This window comes from Brienomyrus brachyistius, chromosome 13 (genome assembly GCF_023856365.1).
Source record: "Brienomyrus brachyistius isolate T26 chromosome 13, BBRACH_0.4, whole genome shotgun sequence".
NCBI lineage: Eukaryota > Metazoa > Chordata > Actinopteri > Osteoglossiformes > Mormyridae > Brienomyrus > Brienomyrus brachyistius.
Window position 1 is genome coordinate 19,349,005 of NC_064545.1, and position 27,935 is coordinate 19,376,939.

The 27,935-nt window shown below is 41.6% G+C and overlaps 1 protein-coding gene across 3 annotated transcripts in view; it reads left to right on the forward strand.

Moving 5' to 3' along the window:
• LOC125705914 (dispanin subfamily A member 2b-like) overlaps positions 1–24,786 on the forward strand; it is a 48,352-nt gene extending 23,566 nt beyond the window's left edge. The window contains exons 1-2 of one of the 3 annotated variants that reach the window (XM_048972260.1): positions 16,047–16,373; positions 18,266–18,692. In XM_048972260.1, coding sequence (XP_048828217.1) covers positions 16,065–16,373; positions 18,266–18,490 — 534 coding nt within the window. In that variant the 5' untranslated portion in view covers positions 16,047–16,064 and the 3' untranslated portion in view covers positions 18,491–18,692. Of the gene's footprint in view, positions 1–16,046; positions 16,374–18,265; positions 18,693–24,362 lie in introns of those variants that run through there. The other 2 variants (XM_048972264.1, XM_048972266.1) reach the window with 2 other exon arrangements.
• Positions 24,787–27,935: the final 3,149 nt, after the last annotated feature.

Here is a 27,935-nt window from a genome sequence, read left to right on the forward strand (position 1 = left end):
TTTCTCCAACACATATATGATCTGGAGTGTAAGGCTTTGGCGCTTTCTCCAACACATATATGATCTGGAGTGTAAGGCTTTGGCGCTTTCTCCAACACATATATGATCTGGAGTGTAAGGCTTTGGCGCTTTCTCCAACACATATATGATCTGGAGTGTAAGGCTTTGGCGCTTTCTCCAACACAGATATGATCTCGAGTGTAAGGCTTTGGCGCTTTCTCCAACACATATATGATCTGGAGTGTAAAGCTTTGGCGCTTTCTCCAACACATATATCATCTGGAGTGTAAGGGTTTGGCTCTTTCTCCAACACAGATATGATCTGGAGTGTAAGGCTTTGGCGCTTTCTCCAACACATATATGATCTGGAGTGTAAGGCTTTGGCGCTTTCTCCAACATATATATGATCTGGAGTGTAAGGCTTTGGCGCTTTCTCCAACACATATATGATCTGGAGTGTAAGGCTTTGGCGCTTTCTCCAACACATATATGATCTGGAGTGTAAGGCTTTGGCGCTTTCTCCAACACATATATGATCTGGAGTGTAAGGCTTTGGCGCTTTCTCCAACACATATATGATCTGGAGTGTAAGGCTTTGGCGCTTTCTCCAACACAGATATGATCTGGAGTGTAAGGCTTTGGCGCTTTCTCCAACACAGATATGATCTGGAGTGTAAGGCTTTGGCGCTTTCTCCAACACAGATATGATCTGGAGTGTAAAGCTTTGGCGCTTTCTCCAACACAGATATGATCTGGAGTGTAAAGCTTTGGCGCTTTCTCCAACACATATATGATCTGGAGTGTAAGGCTTTGGCGCTTTCTCCAACACATATATGATCTGGAGTGTAAGGCTTTGGCGCTTTCTCCAACACATATATGATCTGGAGTGTAAAGCTTTGGCGCTTTCTCCAACACATATATGATCTGGAGTGTAAAGCTTTGGCGCTTTCTCCAACATATATATGATCTGGAGTGTAAAGCTTTGGCGCTTTCTCCAACACATATATGATCTGGAGTGTAAAGCTTTGGCGCTTTCTCCAACACATATATGATCTGGAGTGTAAAGCTTTGGCGCTTTCTCCAACACATATATGATCTGGAGTGTAAAGCTTTGGCGCTTTCTCCAACACATATATGATCTGGAGTGTACAGCTTTGGCGCTTTCTCCAACACAGATATGATCTGGAGTGTAAAGCTTTGGCGCTTTCTCCAACACATATATGATCTGGAGTGTAAGGCTTTGGCTCTTTCTCCAACACATATATGATCTGGAGTGTAAGGCTTTGGCGCTTTCTCCAACACATATATGATCTGGAGTGTAAAGCTTTGGCGCTTTCTCCAACACATATATGATCTGGAGTGTAAGGCTTTGGCTCTTTCTCCAACACATATATGATCTGGAGTGTAAGGCTTTGGCGCTTTCTCCAACACATATATGATCTGGAGTGTAAAGCTTTGGCGCTTTCTCCAACACATATATGATCTGGAGTGTAAAGCTTTGGCGCTTTCTCCAACACATATATGATCTGGAGTGTAAGGCTTTGGCTCTTTCTCCAACACATATATGATCTGGAGTGTAAGGCTTTGACGCTTTCTCCAACACATATATGATCTGGAGTGTAAGGCTTTGGCGCTTTCTCCAACACATATATGATCTGGAGTGTAAGGCTTTGGCGTTTTCTCCAACACATATATGATCTGGAGTGTAAAGCTTTGGCGCTTTCTCCAACACATATATGATCTGGAGTGTAAAGCTTTGACGCTTTCTCCAACACATATATGATCTGGAGTGTAAGGCTTTGACGCTTTCTCCAACACATATATGATCTGGAGTGTAAGGCTTTGGCGCTTTCTCCAACACATATATGATCTGGAGTGTAAGGCTTTGGCGCTTTCTCCAACACATATATGATCTGGAGTGTAAGGCTTTGGCGCTTTCTCCAACACATATATGATCTGGAGTGTAAGGGTTTGGCTCTTTCTCCAACACATATATGATCTCGAGTGTAGCTTTGACGCTTTCTCCAACACATATATGATCTGGAGTGTAAGGCTTTGGCGCTTTCTCCAACATATATATGATCTGGAGTGTAAGGCTTTGACGCTTTCTCCAACACATATATGATCTGGAGTGTAAGGCTTTGGCGCTTTCTCCAACACATATATGATCTGGAGTGTAAAGCTTTGGCGCTTTCTCCAACACATATATGATCTGGAGTGTAAGGCTTTGGCGCTTTCTCCAACACATATATGATCTGGAGTGTAAGGCTTTGACGCTTTCTCCAACACATATATGATCTGGAGTGTAAGGCTTTGGCGCTTTCTCCAACACATATATGATCTGGAGTGTAAGGCTTTGACGCTTTCTCCAACACATATATGATCTGGAGTGTAAGGCTTTGGCGCTTTCTCCAACACAGATATGATCTGGAGTGTAAAGCTTTGGCGCTTTCTCCAACACATATATGATCTGGAGTGTAAGGCTTTGGCGCTTTCTCCAACACATATATGATCTGGAGTGTAAGGCTTTGACGCTTTCTCCAACACATATATGATCTGGAGTGTAAGGCTTTGGCGCTTTCTCCAACACAGATATGATCTGGAGTGTAAGGCTTTGGCGCTTTCTCCAACACATATATCATCTGGAGTGTAAGGCTTTGGCGCTTTCTCCAACACATATATGATCTGGAGTGTAAAGCTTTGGCGCTTTCTCCAACACATATATGATCTGGAGTGTAAAGCTTTGACGCTTTCTCCAACACATATATCATCTGGAGTGTAAGGCTTTGGCGCTTTCTCCAACACATATATGATCTGGAGTGTAAAGCTTTGGCGCTTTCTCCAACACATATATCATCTGGAGTGTAAAGCTTTGGCGCTTTCTCCAACACATATATGATCTGGAGTGTAAAGCTTTGACGCTTTCTCCAACACATATATCATCTGGAGTGTAAGGCTTTGGCGCTTTCTCCAACACATATATGATCTCGAGTGTAAGGCTTTGGCGCTTTCTCCAACATATATATGATCTGGAGTGTAAGGCTTTGGCGCTTTCTCCAACACAGATATGATCTGGAGTGTAAGGCTTTGGCGCTTTCTCCAACACAGATATGATCTGGAGTGTAAGGCTTTGGCGCTTTCTCCAACACATATATGATCTGGAGTGTAAGGCTTTGGCGCTTTCTCCAACATATATATTATTTGGAGTGTAAGGCTTTGGCGCTTTCTCCAACACAGATATGATCTGGAGTGTAAGGCTTTGGCGCTTTCTCCAACACATATATGATCTGCAGTGTAAGGCTTTGGCGCTTTCTCCAACACAGATATGATCTGGAGTGTAAGGCTTTGGCGCTTTCTCCAACATATATATGATTTGGAGTGTAAGGCTTTGGCGCTTTCTCCAACACAGATATGATCTGGAGTGTAAGGCTTTGGCGCTTTCTCCAACACAGATATGATCTGGAGTGTAAGGCTTTGGCGCTTTCTCCAACACATATATGATCTGGAGTGTAAGGCTTTGGCGCTTTCTCCAACACATATATGATTTGGAGTGTAAGGCTTTGGCGCTTTCTCCAACACATATATGATCTGGAGTGTAAGGCTTTGGCGCTTTCTCCAACACATATATGATCTGGAGTGTAAGGCTTTGGCGCTTTCTCCAACACAGATATGATCTGGAGTGTAAGGCTTTGGCGCTTTCTCCAACACATATATGATCTGGAGTGTAAGGCTTTGGCGCTTTCTCCAACACAGATATGATCTGGAGTGTAAAGCTTTGGCGCTTTCTCCAACACATATATGATCTGGAGTGTAAAGCTTTGGCGCTTTCTCCAACACAGATATGATCTGGAGTGTAACGCTTTGGCTCTTTCTCCAACATATATATGATTTGGAGTGTAAGGCTTTGGCGCTTTCTCCAACACAGATATGATCTGGAGTGTAAGGCTTTGGCTCTTTCTCCAACATATATATGATTTGGAGTGTAAGGCTTTGGCGCTTTCTCCAACACAGATATGATCTGGAGTGTAAGGCTTTGGCGCTTTCTCCAACACATATATGATCTACAGTGTAAGGCTTTGGCGCTTTCTCCAACACAGATATGATCTGGAGTGTAAGGCTTTGGCGCTTTCTCCAACACAGATATGATCTGGAGTGTAAGGCTTTGGCGCTTTCTCCAACACATATATGATCTGGAGTGTAAGGCTTTGGCGCTTTCTCCAACACAGATATGATCTGGAGTGTAAGGCTTTGACGCTTTCTCCAACACATATATGATCTGTAGTGTAAGGCTTTGGCGCTTTCTCCAACACATATATCATCTGGAGCGTAAGGCTTTGGCACTTTCTCCAACACATATATGATCTGGAGTGTAAGGCTTTGGCGCTTTCTCCAACACATATATGATCTGGAGTGTAAAGCTTTGGCACTTTCTCCAACACATATATGATCTGGAGTGTAAAGCTTTGGCGCTTTCTCCAACACATATATGATCTGGAGTGTAAAGCTTTGGCGCTTTCTCCAACACATATATCATCTGGAGTGTAAGGCTTTGGCTCTTTCTCCAACACATATATGATCTGGAGTGTAAGGCTTTGGCACTTTCTCCAACACATATATGATCTGGAGTGTAAGGCTTTGGCGCTTTCTCCAACACATATATCATCTGGAGTGTAAGGCTTTGACGCTTTCTCCAACACATATATGATCTGGAGTGTAAAGCTTTGGCGCTTTCTCCAACACATATATGATCTGGAGTGTAAGGCTTTGGCGCTTTCTCCAACATATATATGATCTGGAGTGTAAAGCTTTGGCGCTTTCTCCAACACATATATGATCTGGAGTGTAAAGCTTTGGCGCTTTCTCCAACACATATATGATCTGGAGTGTAAAGCTTTGGCGCTTTCTCCAACACATATATCATCTGGAGTGTAAGGGTTTGGCTCTTTCTCCAACACAGATATGATCTGGAGTGTAAGGCTTTGGCGCTTTCTCCAACACATATATGATCTGGAGTGTAAAGCTTTGGCGCTTTCTCCAACACATATATCATCTGGAGTGTAAGGGTTTGGCTCTTTCTCCAACACAGATATGATCTGGAGTGTAAGGCTTTGGCGCTTTCTCCAACACATATATGATCTGGAGTGTAAGGCTTTGGCGCTTTCTCCAACACAGATATGATCTGGAGTGTAAGGCTTTGGCGCTTTCTCCAACACATATATGATCTGGAGTGTAAGGCTTTGGCGCTTTCTCCAACACATATATGATCTGGAGTGTAAAGCTTTGGCGCTTTCTCCAACACATATATCATCTGGAGTGTAAGGGTTTGGCTCTTTCTCCAACACAGATATGATCTGGAGTGTAAGGCTTTGGCTCTTTCTCCAACACATATATGATCTGGAGTGTAAGGCTTTGGCGCTTTCTCCAACATATATATGATCTGGAGTGTAAGGCTTTGGCGCTTTCTCCAACACATATATGATCTGGAGTGTAAGGCTTTGGCGCTTTCTCCAACACATATATGATCTGGAGTGTAAGGCTTTGGCGCTTTCTCCAACACATATATGATCTGGAGTGTAAGGCTTTGGCGCTTTCTCCAACACATATATGATCTGGAGTGTAAGGCTTTGGCGCTTTCTCCAACACAGATATGATCTGGAGTGTAAGGCTTTGGCGCTTTCTCCAACACATATATGATCTGGAGTGTAAAGCTTTGGCGCTTTCTCCAACACATATATCATCTGGAGTGTAAGGGTTTGGCTCTTTCTCCAACACAGATATGATCTGGAGTGTAAGGCTTTGGCGCTTTCTCCAACACATATATGATCTGGAGTGTAAGGCTTTGGCGCTTTCTCCAACATATATATGATCTGGAGTGTAAGGCTTTGGCGCTTTCTCCAACACATATATGATCTGGAGTGTAAGGCTTTGGCGCTTTCTCCAACACATATATGATCTGGAGTGTAAGGCTTTGGCGCTTTCTCCAACAAATATATGATCTGGAGTGTAAGGCTTTGGCGCTTTCTCCAACAGATATATGATCTGGAGTGTAAGGCTTTGGCGCTTTCTCCAACACAGATATGATCTGGAGTGTAAGGCTTTGGCGCTTTCTCCAACACAGATATGATCTGGAGTGTAAGGCTTTGGCGCTTTCTCCAACACAGATATGATCTGGAGTGTAAAGCTTTGGCGCTTTCTCCAACACAGATATGATCTGGAGTGTAAAGCTTTGGCGCTTTCTCCAACACATATATGATCTGGAGTGTAAGGCTTTGGCGCTTTCTCCAACACATATATGATCTGGAGTGTAAGGCTTTGGCGCTTTCTCCAACACATATATGATCTGGAGTGTAAGGCTTTGGCGCTTTCTCCAACACATATATGATCTGGAGTGTAAAGCTTTGGCGCTTTCTCCAACACATATATGATCTGGAGTGTACAGCTTTGGCACTTTCTCCAACACAGATATGATCTGGAGTGTAAAGCTTTGGCGCTTTCTCCAACACATATATGATCTGGAGTGTAAGGCTTTGGCGCTTTCTCCAACACATATATGATCTGGAGTGTAAGGCTTTGGCGCTTTCTCCAACACATATATGATCTGGAGTGTAAAGCTTTGGCGCTTTCTCCAACACATATATGATCTGGAGTGTAAAGCTTTGGCGCTTTCTCCAACACATATATGATCTGGAGTGTAAAGCTTTGGCGCTTTCTCCAACACATATATGATCTGGAGTGTACAGCTTTGGCACTTTCTCCAACACAGATATGATCTGGAGTGTAAAGCTTTGGCGCTTTCTCCAACACATATATGATCTGGAGTGTAAGGCTTTGGCTCTTTCTCCAACACATATATGATCTGGAGTGTAAGGCTTTGGCGCTTTCTCCAACACATATATGATCTGGAGTGTAAAGCTTTGGCGCTTTCTCCAACACATATATGATCTGGAGTGTAAGGCTTTGGCTCTTTCTCCAACACATATATGATCTGGAGTGTAAGGCTTTGGCGCTTTCTCCAACACATATATGATCTGGAGTGTAAAGCTTTGGCGCTTTCTCCAACACATATATGATCTGGAGTGTAAAGCTTTGGCGCTTTCTCCAACACATATATGATCTGGAGTGTAAGGCTTTGGCTCTTTCTCCAACACATATATGATCTGGAGTGTAAGGCTTTGGCGCTTTCTCCAACACATATATGATCTGGAGTGTAAGGCTTTGGCGCTTTCTCCAACACATATATGATCTGGAGTGTAAGGCTTTGGCGCTTTCTCCAACACATATATGATCTGGAGTGTAAAGCTTTGGCGCTTTCTCCAACACATATATGATCTGGAGTGTAAAGCTTTGACGCTTTCTCCAACACATATATGATCTGGAGTGTAAGGCTTTGACGCTTTCTCCAACACATATATGATCTGGAGTGTAAGGCTTTGGCGCTTTCTCCAACACATATATGATCTGGAGTGTAAGGCTTTGGCGCTTTCTCCAACACATATATGATCTGGAGTGTAAGGCTTTGGCGCTTTCTCCAACACATATATGATCTGGAGTGTAAGGGTTTGGCTCTTTCTCCAACACATATATGATCTCGAGTGTAGCTTTGACGCTTTCTCCAACACATATATGATCTGGAGTGTAAGGCTTTGGCGCTTTCTCCAACATATATATGATCTGGAGTGTAAGGCTTTGACGCTTTCTCCAACACATATATGATCTGGAGTGTAAGGCTTTGGCGCTTTCTCCAACACATATATGATCTGGAGTGTAAAGCTTTGGCGCTTTCTCCAACACATATATGATCTGGAGTGTAAGGCTTTGGCGCTTTCTCCAACACATATATGATCTGGAGTGTAAGGCTTTGACGCTTTCTCCAACACATATATGATCTGGAGTGTAAGGCTTTGGCGCTTTCTCCAACACATATATGATCTGGAGTGTAAGGCTTTGACGCTTTCTCCAACACATATATGATCTGGAGTGTAAGGCTTTGGCGCTTTCTCCAACACAGATATGATCTGGAGTGTAAAGCTTTGGCGCTTTCTCCAACACATATATGATCTGGAGTGTAAGGCTTTGGCGCTTTCTCCAACACATATATGATCTGGAGTGTAAGGCTTTGACGCTTTCTCCAACACATATATGATCTGGAGTGTAAGGCTTTGGCGCTTTCTCCAACACAGATATGATCTGGAGTGTAAGGCTTTGGCGCTTTCTCCAACACATATATCATCTGGAGTGTAAGGCTCTGGCGCTTTCTCCAACACATATATGATCTGGAGTGTAAAGCTTTGGCGCTTTCTCCAACACATATATGATCTGGAGTGTAAAGCTTTGACGCTTTCTCCAACACATATATCATCTGGAGTGTAAGGCTTTGGCGCTTTCTCCAACACATATATGATCTGGAGTGTAAAGCTTTTGCGCTTTCTCCAACACATATATCATCTGGAGTGTAAAGCTTTGGCGCTTTCTCCAACACATATATGATCTGGAGTGTAAAGCTTTGACGCTTTCTCCAACACATATATCATCTGGAGTGTAAGGCTTTGGCGCTTTCTCCAACACATATATGATCTCGAGTGTAAGGCTTTGGCGCTTTCTCCAACATATATATGATCTGGAGTGTAAGGCTTTGGCGCTTTCTCCAACACAGATATGATCTGAAGTGTAAGGCTTTGGCGCTTTCTCCAACATATATATTATTTGGAGTGTAAGGCTTTGGCGCTTTCTCCAACACAGATATGATCTGGAGTCTAAGGCTTTGGCGCTTTCTCCAACACATATATGATCTGCAGTGTAAGGCTTTGGCGCTTTCTCCAACACAGATATGATCTGGAGTGTAAGGCTTTGGCGCTTTCTCCAACATATATATGATTTGGAGTGTAAGGCTTTGGCGCTTTCTCCAACACAGATATGATCTGGAGTGTAAGGCTTTGGCGCTTTCTCCAACACAGATATGATCTGGAGTGTAAGGCTTTGGCGCTTTCTCCAACACATATATGATCTGGAGTGTAAGGCTTTGGCGCTTTCTCCAACACAGATATGATCTGGAGTGTAAGGCTTTGGCGCTTTCTCCAACACATATATGATCTGGAGTGTAAGGCTTTGGCGCTTTCTCCAACACATATATGATCTGGAGTGTAAGGCTTTGGCGCTTTCTCCAACACAGATATGATCTGGAGTGTAAGGCTTTGGCGCTTTCTCCAACACAGATATGATCTGGAGTGTAAGGCTTTGGCGCTTTCTCCAACACATATATGATCTGGAGTGTAAGGCTTTGGCGCTTTCTCCAACACATATATGATTTGGAGTGTAAGGCTTTGGCGCTTTCTCCAACACATATATGATCTGGAGTGTAAGGCTTTGGCTCTTTCTCCAACACATATATGATCTGGAGTGTAAGGCTTTGGCGCTTTCTCCAACACATATATGATCTGGAGTGTAAGGCTTTGGCGCTTTCTCCAACACATATATGATCTGGAGTGTAAGGCTTTGGCGCTTTCTCCAACACATATATGATCTGGAGTGTAAAGCTTTGGCGCTTTCTCCAACACATATATGATCTGGAGTGTAAAGCTTTGACGCTTTCTCCAACACATATATGATCTGGAGTGTAAGGCTTTGACGCTTTCTCCAACACATATATGATCTGGAGTGTAAGGCTTTGGCGCTTTCTCCAACACATATATGATCTGGAGTGTAAGGCTTTGGCGCTTTCTCCAACACATATATGATCTGGAGTGTAAGGCTTTGGCGCTTTCTCCAACACATATATGATCTGGAGTGTAAGGGTTTGGCTCTTTCTCCAACACATATATGATCTCGAGTGTAGCTTTGACGCTTTCTCCAACACATATATGATCTGGAGTGTAAGGCTTTGGCGCTTTCTCCAACATATATATGATCTGGAGTGTAAGGCTTTGACGCTTTCTCCAACACATATATGATCTGGAGTGTAAGGCTTTGGCGCTTTCTCCAACACATATATGATCTGGAGTGTAAAGCTTTGGCGCTTTCTCCAACACATATATGATCTGGAGTGTAAGGCTTTGGCGCTTTCTCCAACACATATATGATCTGGAGTGTAAGGCTTTGACGCTTTCTCCAACACATATATGATCTGGAGTGTAAGGCTTTGGCGCTTTCTCCAACACATATATGATCTGGAGTGTAAGGCTTTGACGCTTTCTCCAACACATATATGATCTGGAGTGTAAGGCTTTGGCGCTTTCTCCAACACAGATATGATCTGGAGTGTAAAGCTTTGGCGCTTTCTCCAACACATATATGATCTGGAGTGTAAGGCTTTGGCGCTTTCTCCAACACATATATGATCTGGAGTGTAAGGCTTTGACGCTTTCTCCAACACATATATGATCTGGAGTGTAAGGCTTTGGCGCTTTCTCCAACACAGATATGATCTGGAGTGTAAGGCTTTGGCGCTTTCTCCAACACATATATCATCTGGAGTGTAAGGCTCTGGCGCTTTCTCCAACACATATATGATCTGGAGTGTAAAGCTTTGGCGCTTTCTCCAACACATATATGATCTGGAGTGTAAAGCTTTGACGCTTTCTCCAACACATATATCATCTGGAGTGTAAGGCTTTGGCGCTTTCTCCAACACATATATGATCTGGAGTGTAAAGCTTTTGCGCTTTCTCCAACACATATATCATCTGGAGTGTAAAGCTTTGGCGCTTTCTCCAACACATATATGATCTGGAGTGTAAAGCTTTGACGCTTTCTCCAACACATATATCATCTGGAGTGTAAGGCTTTGGCGCTTTCTCCAACACATATATGATCTCGAGTGTAAGGCTTTGGCGCTTTCTCCAACATATATATGATCTGGAGTGTAAGGCTTTGGCGCTTTCTCCAACACAGATATGATCTGAAGTGTAAGGCTTTGGCGCTTTCTCCAACATATATATTATTTGGAGTGTAAGGCTTTGGCGCTTTCTCCAACACAGATATGATCTGGAGTCTAAGGCTTTGGCGCTTTCTCCAACACATATATGATCTGCAGTGTAAGGCTTTGGCGCTTTCTCCAACACAGATATGATCTGGAGTGTAAGGCTTTGGCGCTTTCTCCAACATATATATGATTTGGAGTGTAAGGCTTTGGCGCTTTCTCCAACACAGATATGATCTGGAGTGTAAGGCTTTGGCGCTTTCTCCAACACAGATATGATCTGGAGTGTAAGGCTTTGGCGCTTTCTCCAACACATATATGATCTGGAGTGTAAGGCTTTGGCGCTTTCTCCAACACAGATATGATCTGGAGTGTAAGGCTTTGGCGCTTTCTCCAACACATATATGATCTGGAGTGTAAGGCTTTGGCGCTTTCTCCAACACATATATGATCTGGAGTGTAAGGCTTTGGCGCTTTCTCCAACACAGATATGATCTGGAGTGTAAGGCTTTGGCGCTTTCTCCAACACAGATATGATCTGGAGTGTAAGGCTTTGGCGCTTTCTCCAACACATATATGATCTGGAGTGTAAGGCTTTGGCGCTTTCTCCAACACATATATGATTTGGAGTGTAAGGCTTTGGCGCTTTCTCCAACACAGATATGATCTGGAGTGTAAGGCTTTGGCGCTTTCTCCAACACATATATGATTTGGAGTGTAAGGCTTTGGCGCTTTCTCCAACACATATATGATCTGGAGTGTAAGGCTTTGGCGCTTTCTCCAACACAGATATGATCTGGAGTGTAAGGCTTTGGCGCTTTCTCCAACACATATATCATCTGGAGTGTAAGGCTTTGGCGCTTTCTCCAACACAGATATGATCTGGAGTGTAAAGCTTTGGCGCTTTCTCCAACACATATATGATCTGGAGTGTAAAGCTTTGGCGCTTTCTCCAACACAGATATGATCTGGAGTGTAAGGCTTTGGCTCTTTCTCCAACATATATATGATTTGGAGTGTAAGGCTTTGGCGCTTTCTCCAACACAGATATGATCTGGAGTGTAAGGCTTTGGCGCTTTCTCCAACACATATATGATCTACAGTGTAAGGCTTTGGCGCTTTCTCCAACACAGATATGATCTGGAGTGTAAGGCTTTGGCGCTTTCTCCAACACAGATATGATCTGGAGTGTAAGGCTTTGGCGCTTTCTCCAACACATATATGATCTGGAGTGTAAGGCTTTGGCGCTTTCTCCAACACAGATATGATCTGGAGTGTAAGGCTTTGACGCTTTCTCCAACACATATATGATCTGGAGTGTAAGGCTTTGGCGCTTTCTCCAACACATATATGATCTGGAGTGTAAAGCTTTGGCTCTTTCTCCAACACAGATATGATCTGGAGTGTAAGGCTTTGGCGCTTTCTCCAACACATATATCATCTGGAGTGTAAGGCTTTGGCGCTTTCTCCAACACATATATGATCTGGAGTGTAAGGCTTTGGCGCTTTCTCCAACACATATATGATCTGGAGTGTAAGGCTTTGGCTCTTTCTCCAACACATATATGATCTGGAGTGTAAGGCTTTGGCGCTTTCTCCAACACATATATCATCTGGAGTGTAAGGCTTTGGCGCTTTCTCCAACACAGATATGATCTGGAGTGTAAGGCTTTGGCGCTTTCTCCAACATATATATGATCTGGAGTGTAAGGCTTTGGCGCTTTCTCCAACACAGATATGATCTGGAGTGTAAGGCTTTGGCGTTTTCTCCAACACATATATGATCTGGAGTGTAAAGCTTTGGCTCTTTCTCCAACATATATATGATCTGGAGTGTAAGGCTTTGGCGTTTTCTCCAACACAGATATGATCTGGAGTGTAAAGCTTTGGCGCTTTCTCCAACACATATATGATCTGGAGTGTAAAGCTTTGGCTCTTTCTCCAACATATATATGATCTGGAGTGTAAAGCTTTGACGCTTTCTCCAACACATATATGATCTGGAGTGTAAAGCTTTGGCGCTTTCTCCAACATATATATGATCTGGAGTGTAAGGCTTTGGCGCTTTCTCCAACACATATATCATCTGGAGTGTAAGGCTTTGGCGCTTTCTCCAACACATATATCATCTGGAGTGTAAGGCTTTGGCGCTTTCTCCAACACATATATGATCTGGAGTGTAAAGCTTTGGCGCTTTCTCCAACACAGATATGATCTGGAGTGTAAAGCTTTGGCGCTTTCTCCAACACATATATGATCTGGAGTGTAAAGCTTTGGCTCTTTCTCCAACATATATATGATCTGGAGTGTAAAGCTTTGGCTCTTTCTCCAACATATATATGATCTGGAGTGTAAGGCTTTGACGCTTTCTCCAACACATATATGATCTGGAGTGTAAAGCTTTGGCGCTTTCTCCAACATATATATGATCTGGAGTGTAAAGCTTTGACGCTTTCTCCAACACATATATGATCTGGAGTGTAAAGCTTTGGCTCTTTCTCCAACATATATATGATCTGGAGTGTAAAGCTTTGACGCTTTCTCCAACACATATATGATCTGGAGTGTAAAGCTTTGGCGCTTTCTCCAACATATATATGATCTGGAGTGTAAAGCTTTGGCGCTTTCTCCAACATATATATGATCTGGAGTGTAAAGCTTTGGCTCTTTCTCCAACATATATATGATCTGGAGTGTAAAGCTTTGACGCTTTCTCCAACACATATATGATCTGGAGTGTAAAGCTTTGGCGCTTTCTCCAACATATATATGATCTGGAGTGTAAGGCTTTGGCGCTTTCTCCAACACATATATCATCTGGAGTGTAAGGCTTTGGCGCTTTCTCCAACACATATATCATCTGGAGTGTAAGGCTTTGGCGCTTTCTCCAACACATATATGATCTGGAGTGTAAATCTTTGGCGCTTTCTCCAACACAGATATGATCTGGAGTGTAAAGCTTTGGCGCTTTCTCCAACACATATATGATCTGGAGTGTAAAGCTTTGGCGCTTTCTCCAACACATATATGATCTGGAGTGTAAGGCTTTGGCGCTTTCTCCAACACATATATCATCTGGAGTGTAAGGCTTTGGCGCTTTCTCCAACACATATATGATCTGGAGTGTAAAGCTTTGGCGTTTTCTCCAACACATATATGATCTGGAGTGTAAAGCTTTGGCTCTTTCTCCAACATATATATGATCTGGAGTGTAAAGCTTTGGCGCTTTCTCCAACACATATATGATCTGGAGTGTAAGGCTTTGGCGCTTTCTCCAACACATATATCATCTGGAGTGTAAGGCTTTGGCGCTTTCTCCAACATATATATGATCTGGAGTGTAAAGCTTTGGCGCTTTCTCCAACACATATATGATCTGGAGTGTAAGGCTTTGGCGCTTTCTCCAACACATATATCATCTGGAGTGTAAGGCTTTGGCGCTTTCTCCAACATATATATGATCTGGAGTGTAAAGCTTTGGCGCTTTCTCCAACACATATATGATCTGGAGTGTAAGGCTTTGGCGCTTTCTCCAACACATATATCATCTGGAGTGTAAGGCTTTGGCGCTTTCTCCAACACATATATGATCTGGAGTGTAAGGCTTTGGCGTTTTCTCCAACACAGATATGATCTGGAGTGTAAAGCTTTGGCGCTTTCTCCAACACATATATGATCTGGAGTGTAAAGCTTTGGCGCTTTCTCCAACACATATATGATCTGGAGTGTAAAGCTTTGGCGCTTTCTCCAACACATATATGATCTGGAGTGTAAAGCTTTGGCGCTTTCTCCAACACATATATGATCTGGAGTGTAAGGCTTTGGCGCTTTCTCCAACACATATATCATCTGGAGTGTAAGGCTTTGGCGCTTTCTCCAACACATATATGATCTGGAGCGTAAAGCTTTGGCTCTTTCTCCAACATATATATGATCTGGAGTGTAAGGCTTTGGCGCTTTCTCCAACACATATATCATCTGGAGTGTAAGGCTTTGGCGCTTTCTCCAACACATATATGATCTGGAGTGTAAAGCTTTGGCGTTTTCTCCAACACATATATGATCTGGAGTGTAAAGCTTTGGCTCTTTCTCCAACATATATATGATCTGGAGTGTAAGGCTTTGGCGTTTTCTCCAACACAGATATGATCTGGAGTGTAAAGCTTTGGCGCTTTCTCCAACACAGATATGATCTGGAGTGTAAAGCTTTGGCGCTTTCTCCAACACATATATGATCTGGAGTGTAAAGCTTTGGCTCTTTCTCCAACATATATATGATCTGGAGTGTAAGGCTTTGGCGCTTTCTCCAACACATATATCATCTGGAGTGTAAGGCTTTGGCGCTTTCTCCAACACATATATGATCTGGAGTGTAAAGCTTTGGCTCTTTCTCCAACATATATATGATCTGGAGTGTAAAGCTTTGGCACTTTCTCCAACATATATATGATCTGGAGTGTAAGGCTTTGGCGCTTTCTCCAACATATATATGATCTGGAGTGTAAGGCTTTGGCTCTTTCTCCAACACATATATGATCTGGAGTGTAAGGCTTTGGCTCTTTCTCCAACATATATGTGATCTGGAGTGTAAGGCTTTGGCTCTTTCTCCAACACATATATGATCTGGAGTGTAAGGCTTTGGCGTTTTCTCCAACACATATATGATCTGGAGTGTAAGGCTTTGGCGTTTTCTCCAACACATATATGATCTGGAGTGTAAGGCTTTGACGCTTTCTCCAACACATATATGATCTGGAGTGCAAAGCCTAGCGCTTTCTCCAACAAGTTGTCTGTGGTTGCTTTTTAACAGTGATATGATTTGGTATTTCGAAAATTTATATTTCCTGTATATGCATGGTACAAACTACATACACAGTTCATTTAAAACAGTATAGGCAAAACATCTGCAGATTATTGAAGTTAAGCGCTTTTAATTTTAACGTTTTTCTGTCCTTAATTTCATGCAGTAGAGACATAAACTAAGCTGGACCGTCACAGCTCTCATGTTTATACAAATTTGGCTGTAGCTTTAAATTAGAAATGAATCATTTTTAAAACAAAATGAGAAAAGAAAAAAATTAGCTTTTTGAGTTTCGGTTTCCAGAACATGAAACTCGTCCCACTTTGTAGAACAAGCTGCCACGCCTCTATGCTTCATAACCAAGGCTGGTGGATGTCGCAGTACACTTCATCATTCTGTATTTGTTTTCACCTCAAGGGAGACCTCTTAGCAGCAGAATTTACTATGGACTCCATCCAGTACCAGTCAGAGGTTTTACCGATGCAAACCAGCAACTCCGAGCGGCAACGTGAACTTGAATGTAGACCTGTGTATCACCGTGAGCTGCGGATGGCATCGACCCCCCCACTGCGGGATCACATTCTGTGGTCCTTGTTCAACTTCATCCACTGTAATCCATGTTGCTTGGGATTCATCGCTCTTTGCTACTCTATCAAGGTGAGTGCAGCAAGTCTGACCTGATGATAGAAAGATAATCATTATATAAGAGTTAAACACGTCTTTGTATTTTTTACGAACCACCACTGTGGACTATTTCATTCAAAATGAGTAAGATTGTCACCAGTTTATACAATTGGAGATTTTCTGATTGTCTTTTCGGATTAAGTGTCCTGCTTTAGCCATATTCTGAAACAAACACGTAACTTTAGATTGAACTTCGGGGGAAGGAGGTTGAGGTCCCAACCCATTCATCATGACAACATGATTATTCGGGGGGGGGGGGGGGGGGGGGGTTGTATTAACAGGTGTTATGCTGAAAACAGCATGCCTGCTGTAAAATGACGTTCATGTTACCTACTACTTAGACTATCACAAGCATGTTTATGTCGAGTGTGTGGATATAAAAAGTATACTCACCAGTATCAAAATTCAGTTAAGAAACAAACAAATCTGTTAGATGGAAAAAACAAACAATAAGCTTGTTACATGAGTACTTACTCTTAAACTAATACTTTGCTGAAGCACCTTTTGAGTTATTTACAGCATTCAGTCCTTTTGGGTGGGAGTCTATCAGCTTGCCGCATCTTGGCTTGGCAGTATTTGCCCGCTCTGTCATGTAAAAACGCCCAAAATCTGTCAGATTGCGAGGGCACCTCTGGTGCACGACCCTCAACAGGTCATTTCACACATTTTAAAGTATATTGTGGCCTGGGTTCTGGCTGAGCCATTCGAAGACTTTAGCTTTCTTCTGGTGAAGTCATTCTTTTGTTGATTTGGATGTATGCCTGGGGTCATTGTCGTGCTGTAAGGTGAAATTCCCCTTCATCACAGCTTTCTCACAGACACCAGAAGGTTTTGAGCCACAATTGACCGGTATTTGGAGCTGTTCCTGCTTCCCTCCACCTTGACTAAAGCCGGCACTGAACCCGACACGTTATTTTATTCTTTATATTTTTCCCCTAATAGATTTCTTTCTTTTCAAATTGAATTGTACAAGTTATAGGTCAAATTAAAGTTGTGAAAAGTTTTATCATGGTCTCATTTTTTTGCATCACAAAAACCTGGCATTACGCTCTCCAAACCGATCACAATCCTTTACATCCTTGCTGTATCGTAAGATATTTGAGAAATTTACTTTTGAGACTTTATCTTTTCACAAGAGGTGTCTTCTCTTCCACCCCAACTCCTCTTCTCATCGTTCCCACGGAAGAGCACTTCTGGGGCGGGGTGGGGGGGTAGCATTACCCCCACAACAAAACCTCAGCGGTGTATTTTCATCAAAACAGGTTCTGAGACATACCCAAAAAATTCCTTTCGCTTCTCTGCTTGCTAGCCGCAACTGTTACCCTGACCCAGATTTCAAGTTTCAGGAAGAAACTATACGTGCTGTACTATCAGCAAAGCAACCTAAGACATGACAGCAATCCCACAATGCATCCCTCCTAGCTGATCTGGTCAATTTCCCATCCACAGAACTCCTTGTTTGCTTTATAAATATCCCAGTATTTATTGTAACAATATAACATCGCAACATCTGAATTTTTTCTAATATAGTATATTATATATTTTTTTTATTTTGTCATCCCATCCACATCACATTGCGTCTGTTATTCTGACTAAATTGCAATTTAAGAATGGAAAAGTACCCCGGCTGGTTTCGTATAGTAGCTTTCTTACTGGTACCTTGACCAGTTGAAGTCAGTGGAAAAGGGAAAATACTGAATTTTTAGTAGCAAAAATACAACACCTTGTGCAATGGAAAAGCATCCCTTGTGGTTAGGCCTGCTGGTAGTGGTTTTAATCAAATAACACTGATCAAGTCGACTTCTCCTAAGGTGGTTGGGTTGCAATTTACTTTTGATTTGTGTTTTTGTTATCTCCTGATTCAGGCCAGAGACCGGAAGGTGCTGGGCGACCTGGAAGCCGCACAGGTGTACGGATCTAAGGCTTGCTGCTGTAATTCAGCTGCCCTCTTCTCCTCCTTGGTCATCCTGATCTTCTTCATCGTGATTTTGTGGAAAGATATTTCGACAGTGATAGTAATGTATGAAGAAATGGAAAAACAGCAGAATCGTGGTTTGAAGAGGAATCCCTTTCTTCATGGGCGTTATTAGGCCTACTTTAAAACGAGCTTATAAGATAGGCCTCCTATCTGCAGAATGTTCATAGCCTCTCATATGTATCCACTTTTAAAACAAATAGTTGCTCTACCAATTTGTTGCAGTAGTTTGTTGTTCCTTTGTATAACGATGTGACACTTTAATATGGAAACAAATTCATTAAATTTGATCTAAAATCTTTACATTTAACCTGTAACCTTGTGTGTTGTCTGTAAATCTCTTTTGAAAGCAACATTCGTAAAAAGCTAAAAAATATTTTTACTTATGACATTTAAGTTTATAACAGAAAAATAGCTTCAGTGGAGTCAAGGATAATTGTTAAACCACACCGAGCTCTGTCGATATCAGCAGCGGTTGTTGTTAATCCTTGTTCATTTCCCAGCAGAAAAAAACTATAGAAGAAAAACATTTCCTCATTCCACAGATCTGTAATGCATGTTTCATCTTGGGCTGATATTTTGTAAATCTCTCTCTCTTTGATATCACAGTCATAATCTCTCAACCTGTACACCAGGGGGCGCTCTAGGCAAATGCTTTCAGAGAGAATATTTTCTAATGCTTTCTTTACCTCTGAACTGGTCTTGTTGTTGGCAGCATGTAGTATAAGCGGATCTGTACAGTCTGTCTGTACCAGCAAATGCACCAGGGTTAGAAGGCGTATAATAAATACAGTCCAAGTGCTCGTCATCCATCATGAACATTTCGCAAGAATGACACATGGTATTTAAAGCATATTATTTCATTTAGCAACAACCACATTATATGTAGGCAAAAATATCCGATAACATTTTAGAATAAGGGATGTCTGTCAGTTACAACCAATTGTATCATTACTAGCGATCAATGAAAAAAAGCTGATTAAAATACTAAATAATGTTAAGCAGAGCACATGGTAGCTATATTTAAAAAGTAGTGAGATTCATGCATGAAAAAATATCAGACATCCGTAGTTATTTTTCCGTTTATAAACGTCAAGGACTGATGGATCTGCTGCATTTCCCAGAAAGCATTAACTGCCGAGTCCACAACGCACTCATAATCTTTGCCTTAAACATTATGTTTCAAGCTCCACAATCCTTTGTGAATGTTGACCTCCTTTTTTAGCTCGCACACGATGGCCTCTACGGCTCCTTGCACCTTCACCGGTAGCGGCTTTGGACGGAACATCACGACTGCTTTCGCAATAGCATTTTTCAGCCGTTATCTATCACCTGGATGGCAGAGATGTGAATGTTGCCGCCGGCGTGGATGGTTCACCGCGACCCCAGGCAGGCCTCCTGCATGTCCGGCCGCACAGCTCATCACTTTCAGGACAGGGTGCTGCGATGTGTACGCATGGCCAGGTCCACATGGGAATGGGAGACCTGTCAATTATAGCAAGAGCTGCAGTCTCAGTTTTCCTCTATCCCTGGGGCTTGTTGCAGGTGAGGGGAAAAACCTCCTCTGGGGGTTACTGCAGTAAGAGAAGAAAAATCTCTCCCCATTGGGTACCTTGCCCAGGGTACCCCAGTGGTGCCTTGCTGGTCGGGGATTCAAATCAACAATTTCTCATTTACAAGTCTGCTTGTAATTGAGAGAATGGGGTATTGAAATCTTGGAGTCCAGCTTCACATTAGAGAATCACCAGAGCAAACTGTCTCTCCAACCACAAGAAAAACCCACGACGCCCAAAGGTTTCATCTCGCTTTTATAAAAGCTTCAAAGAGATGTTACATGGAAAAATGAAGGATTTGTTGTTTACTAAACAGGTTATGTGTTTTATTTTCTTCTTTAGTATTAATTCTCTGAAACTATACCTTTATCGCAGCCCAAAGGCTGTGACACGTACCAAACCGTGGAAAAGCTGTACCGTTATGACCCTCATGTTTATACAAATTCGAGCTATAGCTTTGGCTTAGAAATAATTTTATGTGTTGGTATAAGGAAAAACAAATGTGTGTTTTTTTGGCAAATCATCTGCAGATTATTGAAGTTAAGCACTTTGAATTTTAATGTTTTTCTGTCCTTAATTTCATGCAGTAGAGACATAAACTAAGCTGGACCGTCACAGCTCTCATGTTTATACAAATTTGGCTGTAGCTTTGAGTTAGAGATTAATAATTTTTAAAACAAACTGATAAAAGAAAAAAATGTGCTTTTTTAGTTTTGATTTCTAGGACATGAAACTCGTCCCACCTTGTAGAGCAAGCTGCCACGCCTCTGTGCTTCATAACCAAGGCTGGTGGATGTCACAGTACACTTCATCATTCTGTGTTTGTTTTCACCTCAAGGAAGACCTCTTAGCAGCAGAATTTACTATGAACACCATCCAGTACCAGTCAGAGATGTTACCGATGCAAACCAGCAACTCCAGACCTATGAATCTCCAAGAGCTGCGGATGGCATCGACCCCCCCACTGCGGGATCACATTCTGTGGTCCTTGTTCAACTTCATCCACTGTAATCCATGTTGCTTGGGATTCATCGCTCTTTGCTACTCTATCAAGGTGAGTGCAGCAAGTCTGACCTGATGATAGAAAGATAATCATTATATAACAGTTAAACACGTCTTTGTATTTTTTACGAACCACCACTGTGGACTATTTCATTCAAAATGAGTAAGATTGTCACCAGTTTATACAATTGGAGATTTTCTGATTGTCTTTTCGGATTAAGTGTCCTGCTTTAGCCATATTCTGAAATAAACACGTAACTTTAGATTGAACTTCGGGGGAAGGAGGTTGAGGTCCCAACCCATTCATCATGACAACATGATTATTCGGGGGGGGGGGGGGGGGGGGGGGGGGGGTTGTATTAACAGGTGTTATGCTGAAAACAGCATGCCTGCTGTAAAATGACGTTCATGTTACCTACTACTTAGACTATCACAAGCATGTTTATGTCGAGTGTGTGGATATAAAAAGTATACTCACCAGTATAAAAATTCAGTTAAGAAACAAACAAATCTGTTAGATGGAAAAAACAAACAATAAGCTTGTTACATGAGTACTTACTCTTAAACTAATACTTTGCTGAAGAACCTTTTGAGTTATTTACAGCATTCAGTCCTTTTGGGTGGGAGTCTATCAGCTTGCCGCATCTTGGCTTGGCAGTATTTGCCCGCTCTGTCATGTAAAAACGCCCAAATCTGTCAGATTGCGAGGGCACCTCTGGTGCACGACCCTCAACAGGTCATTTTACACATTTTAAAGTATATTGTGGCCTGGGTTCTGGCTGAGCCATTCGAAGACTTTAGCTTTCTTCTGGTGAAGTCATTCTTTTGTTGATTTGGATGTATGCCTGGGGTCATTGTCGTGCTGTAAGGTGAAATTCCCCTTCATCACAGCTTTCTCACAGACACCAGAAGGTTTTGAGCCACAATTGACCGGTATTTGGAGCTGTTCCTACTTCCCTCCACTTTGACTAAAGCCGGGCACTGACCCCGACACGTTATTTTATTCTTTATATTTTTCCCCTAATAGATTTCTTTCTTTTCAAATTGAATTGTACAAGTTATAGGTCACGTTAAAGGTGCGAAAACTTGTGAAAAGTTTTATCGTAGTCTCATTTTTTTACATAACAAAAACCTGGCGTTTTCACATGTGTACAATTTAATACCGACTGTAATAGCTCAAAAGAACAAACATGAATTTGTCTCTCGTTACATTATAGGTGGGTATCACATCCAGTAACACTGTTCTCGTTTTCACAAAGAAAATAAATAATTTGCTCACATATAAATCATAAAGAGCACTTGTTGATGGGAACTACAAAAATTCAGAATTAAAGGAGATGCCTTTTTCGGTCAATTATGCAATTTTGATGTCAGCTTTGGAATTTTACTGGTATGATGTCAGTATGACTATCAACAGATCTTTTAACTGCATATTTTAGCTGAGAACCGCTCCCAGTGCGTGTGATAAACAGATGAGGTGTGAGCCGCTCCAGTTTGGCTGCTCTCTTCTGTTAACTTGGGTGCTGAAATGAAAATCTATACTTTCCACAGGTGCGACGCACTCCCCACGCATCCAGTGTGTTCCAGGCTTCACACTGCAGGGACCACAATAGTCAGATGTCTTGAGACGAGACTACTTCATATTGTTACCGGATAGCGCTGCGGAGGGGGGGGAGTTAAACTTTTGCAAAACATTTTACCGGTATAAGAAATAAAACTTAGCAAACTTTGCACTTGTAGCGATTGCTCCTTTTAAAGATCATATAGTATGTGTATAATAGCTTAGGTTAAAGTTTACCGCAGATGCCTTTCAATGAACTCAGCATTACGCTCTCCAAACCGATCACAATCCTTTACATCCTTGCTGTATCGTAGACGGCTTTTTGAGAAATTTATTTTAAACTGTGGAAAGTAAAAAATGTACCTAATAGATCCTTCCTCGTTTTCCTCTAAATTACTTCTCTAATGGCTGGCAAATAATCACCATGAGAATAAGCGAAGCAGTTCAGAAGCATACAGAAGAGAAACAGTGTCCCTGTTCCAAAGAGATGGCACACCCCGAAAAAGGAAAAGTTTATATACCTTTACTGAGTTTCCCTGAAAATGCACCCTTTATGCTATTAGTTACTGCAGTATGCGATTCTTTACGCGAAGGATTATTGCAGTACGTGATCGAAGCATTCAGACTTTCTCTTTTCACAAGAGGTGTCTTCTCGTCAACTCCAACCCCTCTTCTCATCATCCCCACATAATGGCGGTTCTGGGGCGGGGGAGTAGCAGTGCCCCCCCATGACAAAATGCATGCCCCTCACTCCCCGTGGCTCCCCTGAGAACAAGCGAAACACAAGCGTAAGGACATTTTCTTGATGGACTTTAATGTCGGTCCGCTGGGTGGTCGAGTCGCTTCGGGTTTTGAAAAGCAAAGTTAACAATAGAAAAAAATTATCAAGCTTGTGGAAGCAAGACAGTCTAAACAAGAAATCAGAGTGAGTTATGTATTTGTAAAAAGTGCAACATTTAACTGCAAAGCGTTGCATAAATAACTTTCAAAATTGTCTTTTGCTTCTTCATATGCTCGCTATGTAGTGTAAGTAATACTTGGAGGACATTAAGGTTAAATGCATCTGCCCCACCAACAGAAGAACTGGTTCCAGTCTGCCCCCCCCGCCAGCCCGCCGGCCCGCCCGCATTAACGCAAGTGGTCTAAAACCTCCGCTGTTAACCTGAGCTGAGTATTTTTATCTCGACAGGTTCTGAGACATACCCAAAAGTTTCCTGTCGCTTCTCTGCTTGCTAGCCGCAACTGTGACCCTGACCCAGATTGCAAGCTTCAGTAAGAAACTATACATGCTGTACTATCAGCAAAGCAACTGATACAAACAACTTTGTACCTTAAGCCTAAGACATGACAGCAATCCCACAATGCATCCCTCCCAGCTGATCTGGTCAATTTCCCATCCACAAAACTCCTTGTTTGCTTTATAAATATCCCAGTATTTATTGTAACAAAATAACATCGCAACATCTGAAAATTTTCTAATATAGTATATTATAGTAATAAAAAAAATTGTCAACCCATCCACATCACGTTATTCCGACCAAATCACAATTAAAACTCGGGTCTCCTCATGCATCCTTTTTCTGAGATGGCACCTACACTTTCTCAGAATGTGGATATATTTTGTGTTTGTAAGGCAAAGAAGAACCGGAAAAGTACCCCAGCTGGTTTGGTAGCTTTGTTAGTGGTACCTTGACTAAAAGTCAATGGAAAAGGGAAAGTACTGAATTGTCAGTGTCAAAAATACGGTCTCTTGTGGTTCGGCCTGCTGGTAGTGGTTTTAGTCAGCTAACGCTGAACAAGTCCTTTTTTTTCCTTAGGTGGTTGGGTTGCAATTTACATTTGATTTGTGTTTTTGTTATCTCCTAATTCAGGCCAGAGACCGGAAGGTGCTGGGTGACCTGGAAGCCGCACAGGAGTACGGATCTAAGGCTCGTTCATTTAATATAGCTGCCCTCTGCATCTCCTTGGTCATCCTGCTCATCTTCATCGTGATTTTGTGGAAACGGATTTCGACATTGATAGTAATGTATGAAGAAATGAAAGAGCAGAATCGTGGTTTGAAGAGGAATCCCTATCTTCATGGGCATTATTAGGCCTACTTTAAAACGAGCTTATAAGATAGGCCTCCTATCTGCAGAATGTTCATAGCCTCTCATATGTATCCACTTTTAAAACAAATAGTTGCTCTACCAATTTGTTGCAGTAGTTTGTTGTTCCTTTGTATAACGATGTGACACTTTAATATGGAAACAAATTCATTAAATTTGATCTAAAATCTTTACATTTAACCTGTAACCTTGTGTGTTGTCTGTAAATCTCTTTTGAAAGCAACATTCGTAAAAAGCTACAAAATATTTTTACTTATGACATTTAAGTTTATAACAGAAAAATAGCTTCAGTGGAGTCAAGGATAATTGTTAAACCACAGCGAGCTCTGTCGATATCAGCAGCGGTTGTTTTTAATCCTTGTTCATTTCCCAGCAGAAAAAAACTATAGAAGAAAACCATTCCCTCATTCCACAGATCTGTAATGCACGTTTCATCTTGGGCTGATATTTTGTAAATCTCTCTCTCTTTGATATCACAGTCATAATCTCTCAACCTGTACACCAGGGGGCGCTCTAGGCAAATGCTTTCAGAGAGAATATTTTCTTATGCTTTCTTTACCTCTGAACTGGTCTTGTGAGAGGCATCTGGCTGCAGAAGGGCCTGACAGCGCGTGTCCTCTGTCAGGCCCCTTCCACTCTCAAGCCCCTACGTCATTTCCGTTCGAACGACAAATCTTCTTGTCGCGAGCTATAAGAATCCATCTTGTCGTGCGGATAATTCTGAAGTCGTGGAATGTATGACTTAACTATTTAAAAATTAATTATCACATCGAAATACGCCTGTGTTGAACTCATCGCCTTAGTACAGGCAACTCATGTTTACCTTAAAAAAGTCCTAAGAGTAGTGCTCGGTCACATAAAAAAGTCAGCCAAAGACAAAGTAAACTTTATAGTCATCTCAGCTACTGTATATACAAATATATAGAGAGGCAAGACGACGTGACTCCGACGTGACTTACCGTTATCAGGAGTGGCAAGATGGACTTCATAACTGAATATTACACTGAAGAAGAGAAAGATACCATTGTCTATCCCTTTTTTTTTCAATTTTCAAATGTTTCAAAGACATGCATTTGTTTTTAGAAAACACAGCCGACAAGAGCTTAATCGTGTTTTGTGGTTTAGCGTAGTAGGTTCACTGTACAGTACATTGTTATTGTCACAACCGATCGTTCAGACCTCGTGGGCCACGCCCACTTCATTTATCTCGTGTGAATCCCGCTTGTTACCAGCTTTCCTGTTTGATCTTGTTTGTCTTGTGTATTTCAGTGTGTTCTATTTCATTCTCCAGATCTGTCGTTGTTGTTGCTACGTGCCTTGTTCCCTGTGATTCCCTTTTTACCCTGATTAAACGCATTCACGGCTCCCTTCGCCTGCTTCTCCGCACCCGATGTCAGTTATTTTTTATATTAGTCATATATATGCATCTGTTTTTAGTGAAAAATCCTTAATCACTGATTGCAGTTGTCATGCCCGGCCCGCTCCTCCTGTGTGCCACGCCCCCTGATTACCCACGTGTTTTCTCCCGATTGTACCCAGCTGTGTCTAGTTAATTTGATCAGTCCTGTGTATTTCAGTCCGTGCCTTGCCTGAGTCCATTGTCTGTCATTGTGGTTATTACCTTGTGAGCGTATTCCTGCGATGTTCCCTAGTCCTCGTCAGTTTAATAAATCCCCGTTTGCCCTGATCTTGCCGGCTCGCCTGCCTCTTTGCTCGTCGCCCCGTCCTTGCGCCTCACCCGCACCGCACGCGCGTGACAGCAGTACTGTAAATTATTGTATATTTTCAAAGATCTGTTATTTGTATATAGTATTTGTTGTCATTTCATAAAGTAGTTCATATATTTAAGTGTTTTATACTGTATTCTGTTGACATCCTGTTTGGTTTGAAAAATAAACCTTTTGCTGTTTTGTGAGGATTTTTTTATTATTATTAAAAACAACATAGTTTCTATATAACTAGAATAGTAGTTTTTCTTGTAGAAATTTAATTCTCATCGGCTCCTTAGAAAAAAATTTACATAGTAAAAATATTGTATTATGGCCAGTACCAAAGCACAACTTTTTACTGGCAATCGTTTATTTAAATTAGGCAATTACGCAACTGTTTCAACTTCACATTATATTATTGTCTTCACAATATAATTAAAAATATTTTTATTTGTTTTTTTATTAAAAAATGACTTCGTCATATGTTTACATAATATTGAGGTATGTATTAATATGTGATATATAGTGTAATACACGGTAAGAAAGTTCTAATTAGCTATTTAGGCACACTACACTCTAAATCTATGTTGGAACACTGGACTCTAGACATCGTTATTAAAATGATGTTAATACTTGGGCACATATCTTGGGTAAAACAAATACGTTTTGTCAATAACCAATAACGCACAAAACATGTTTATTAGATTATGACTTAAAAGTTTCCGTATAAACATTGAAATGCTGACATTATTAAAGTACAATATTTGACGGAATAAATATGGCACAAGAAAATAATGATTTAAGTACATATTAGCTATAGTCTGATGTCTCACAATAATAACACATACAGTAGCACTACATTTATTTACACACACATATGTACAACTATATTGTTCAGGTTTGAGACGGATTCCCTCGTTTAAACAGAAATTACGTATTGGGGTTTGTCAAGACGTATTTGTCCACAGGACGGATTGTTTGTTTGTCTCTTGGAAAAAATAATCTCTCTCCAAATCTGCTGAAATATAAAGCAACAACACACAACAGCGTGTTCATGGAGGCAGCCATGTTTGAATGGGAGATCGTCACCTCGGAATTTCCGGATAATCTGTCGTTTTAACGGAAATGACGTAGGGGCTTGAGAGTGGAAGGGGCTTGACAGGGGACACGCGCTGTCAGGCCCCTTCTGCAGCCAGACACTCGTGGGTCTTGTTGTTGGCAGCATGTAGAGTGACCTGTACAGTCTGTCTGTACCAGCAAATGCTCTAGGGTTAGAAGGCGTATAATAAATGCAGTCCAAGTGCTCGTCATCCATCATGAACATTTCGCAAGAATGACACATGGTATTTAAAGCATATTATTTCATTTAGCAACAACCACATTATATGTAGGCAAAAATATCCGATAACATTTTAGAATAAGGGATGTCTGTCAGTTACAACCAATTGTATCATTACTAGCGATCAATGAAAAAAACTGATTAAAATACTAAATAATGTTAAGCAGAGCACATGGTAGCTATATTTAAAAAGTAGTGAGATTCATGCATGACAAAATATCAGACATCCGTAGTTATTTTTCCGTTTATAAACGTCAAGGACTGATCGATCTGCTGCATTTCCCAGAA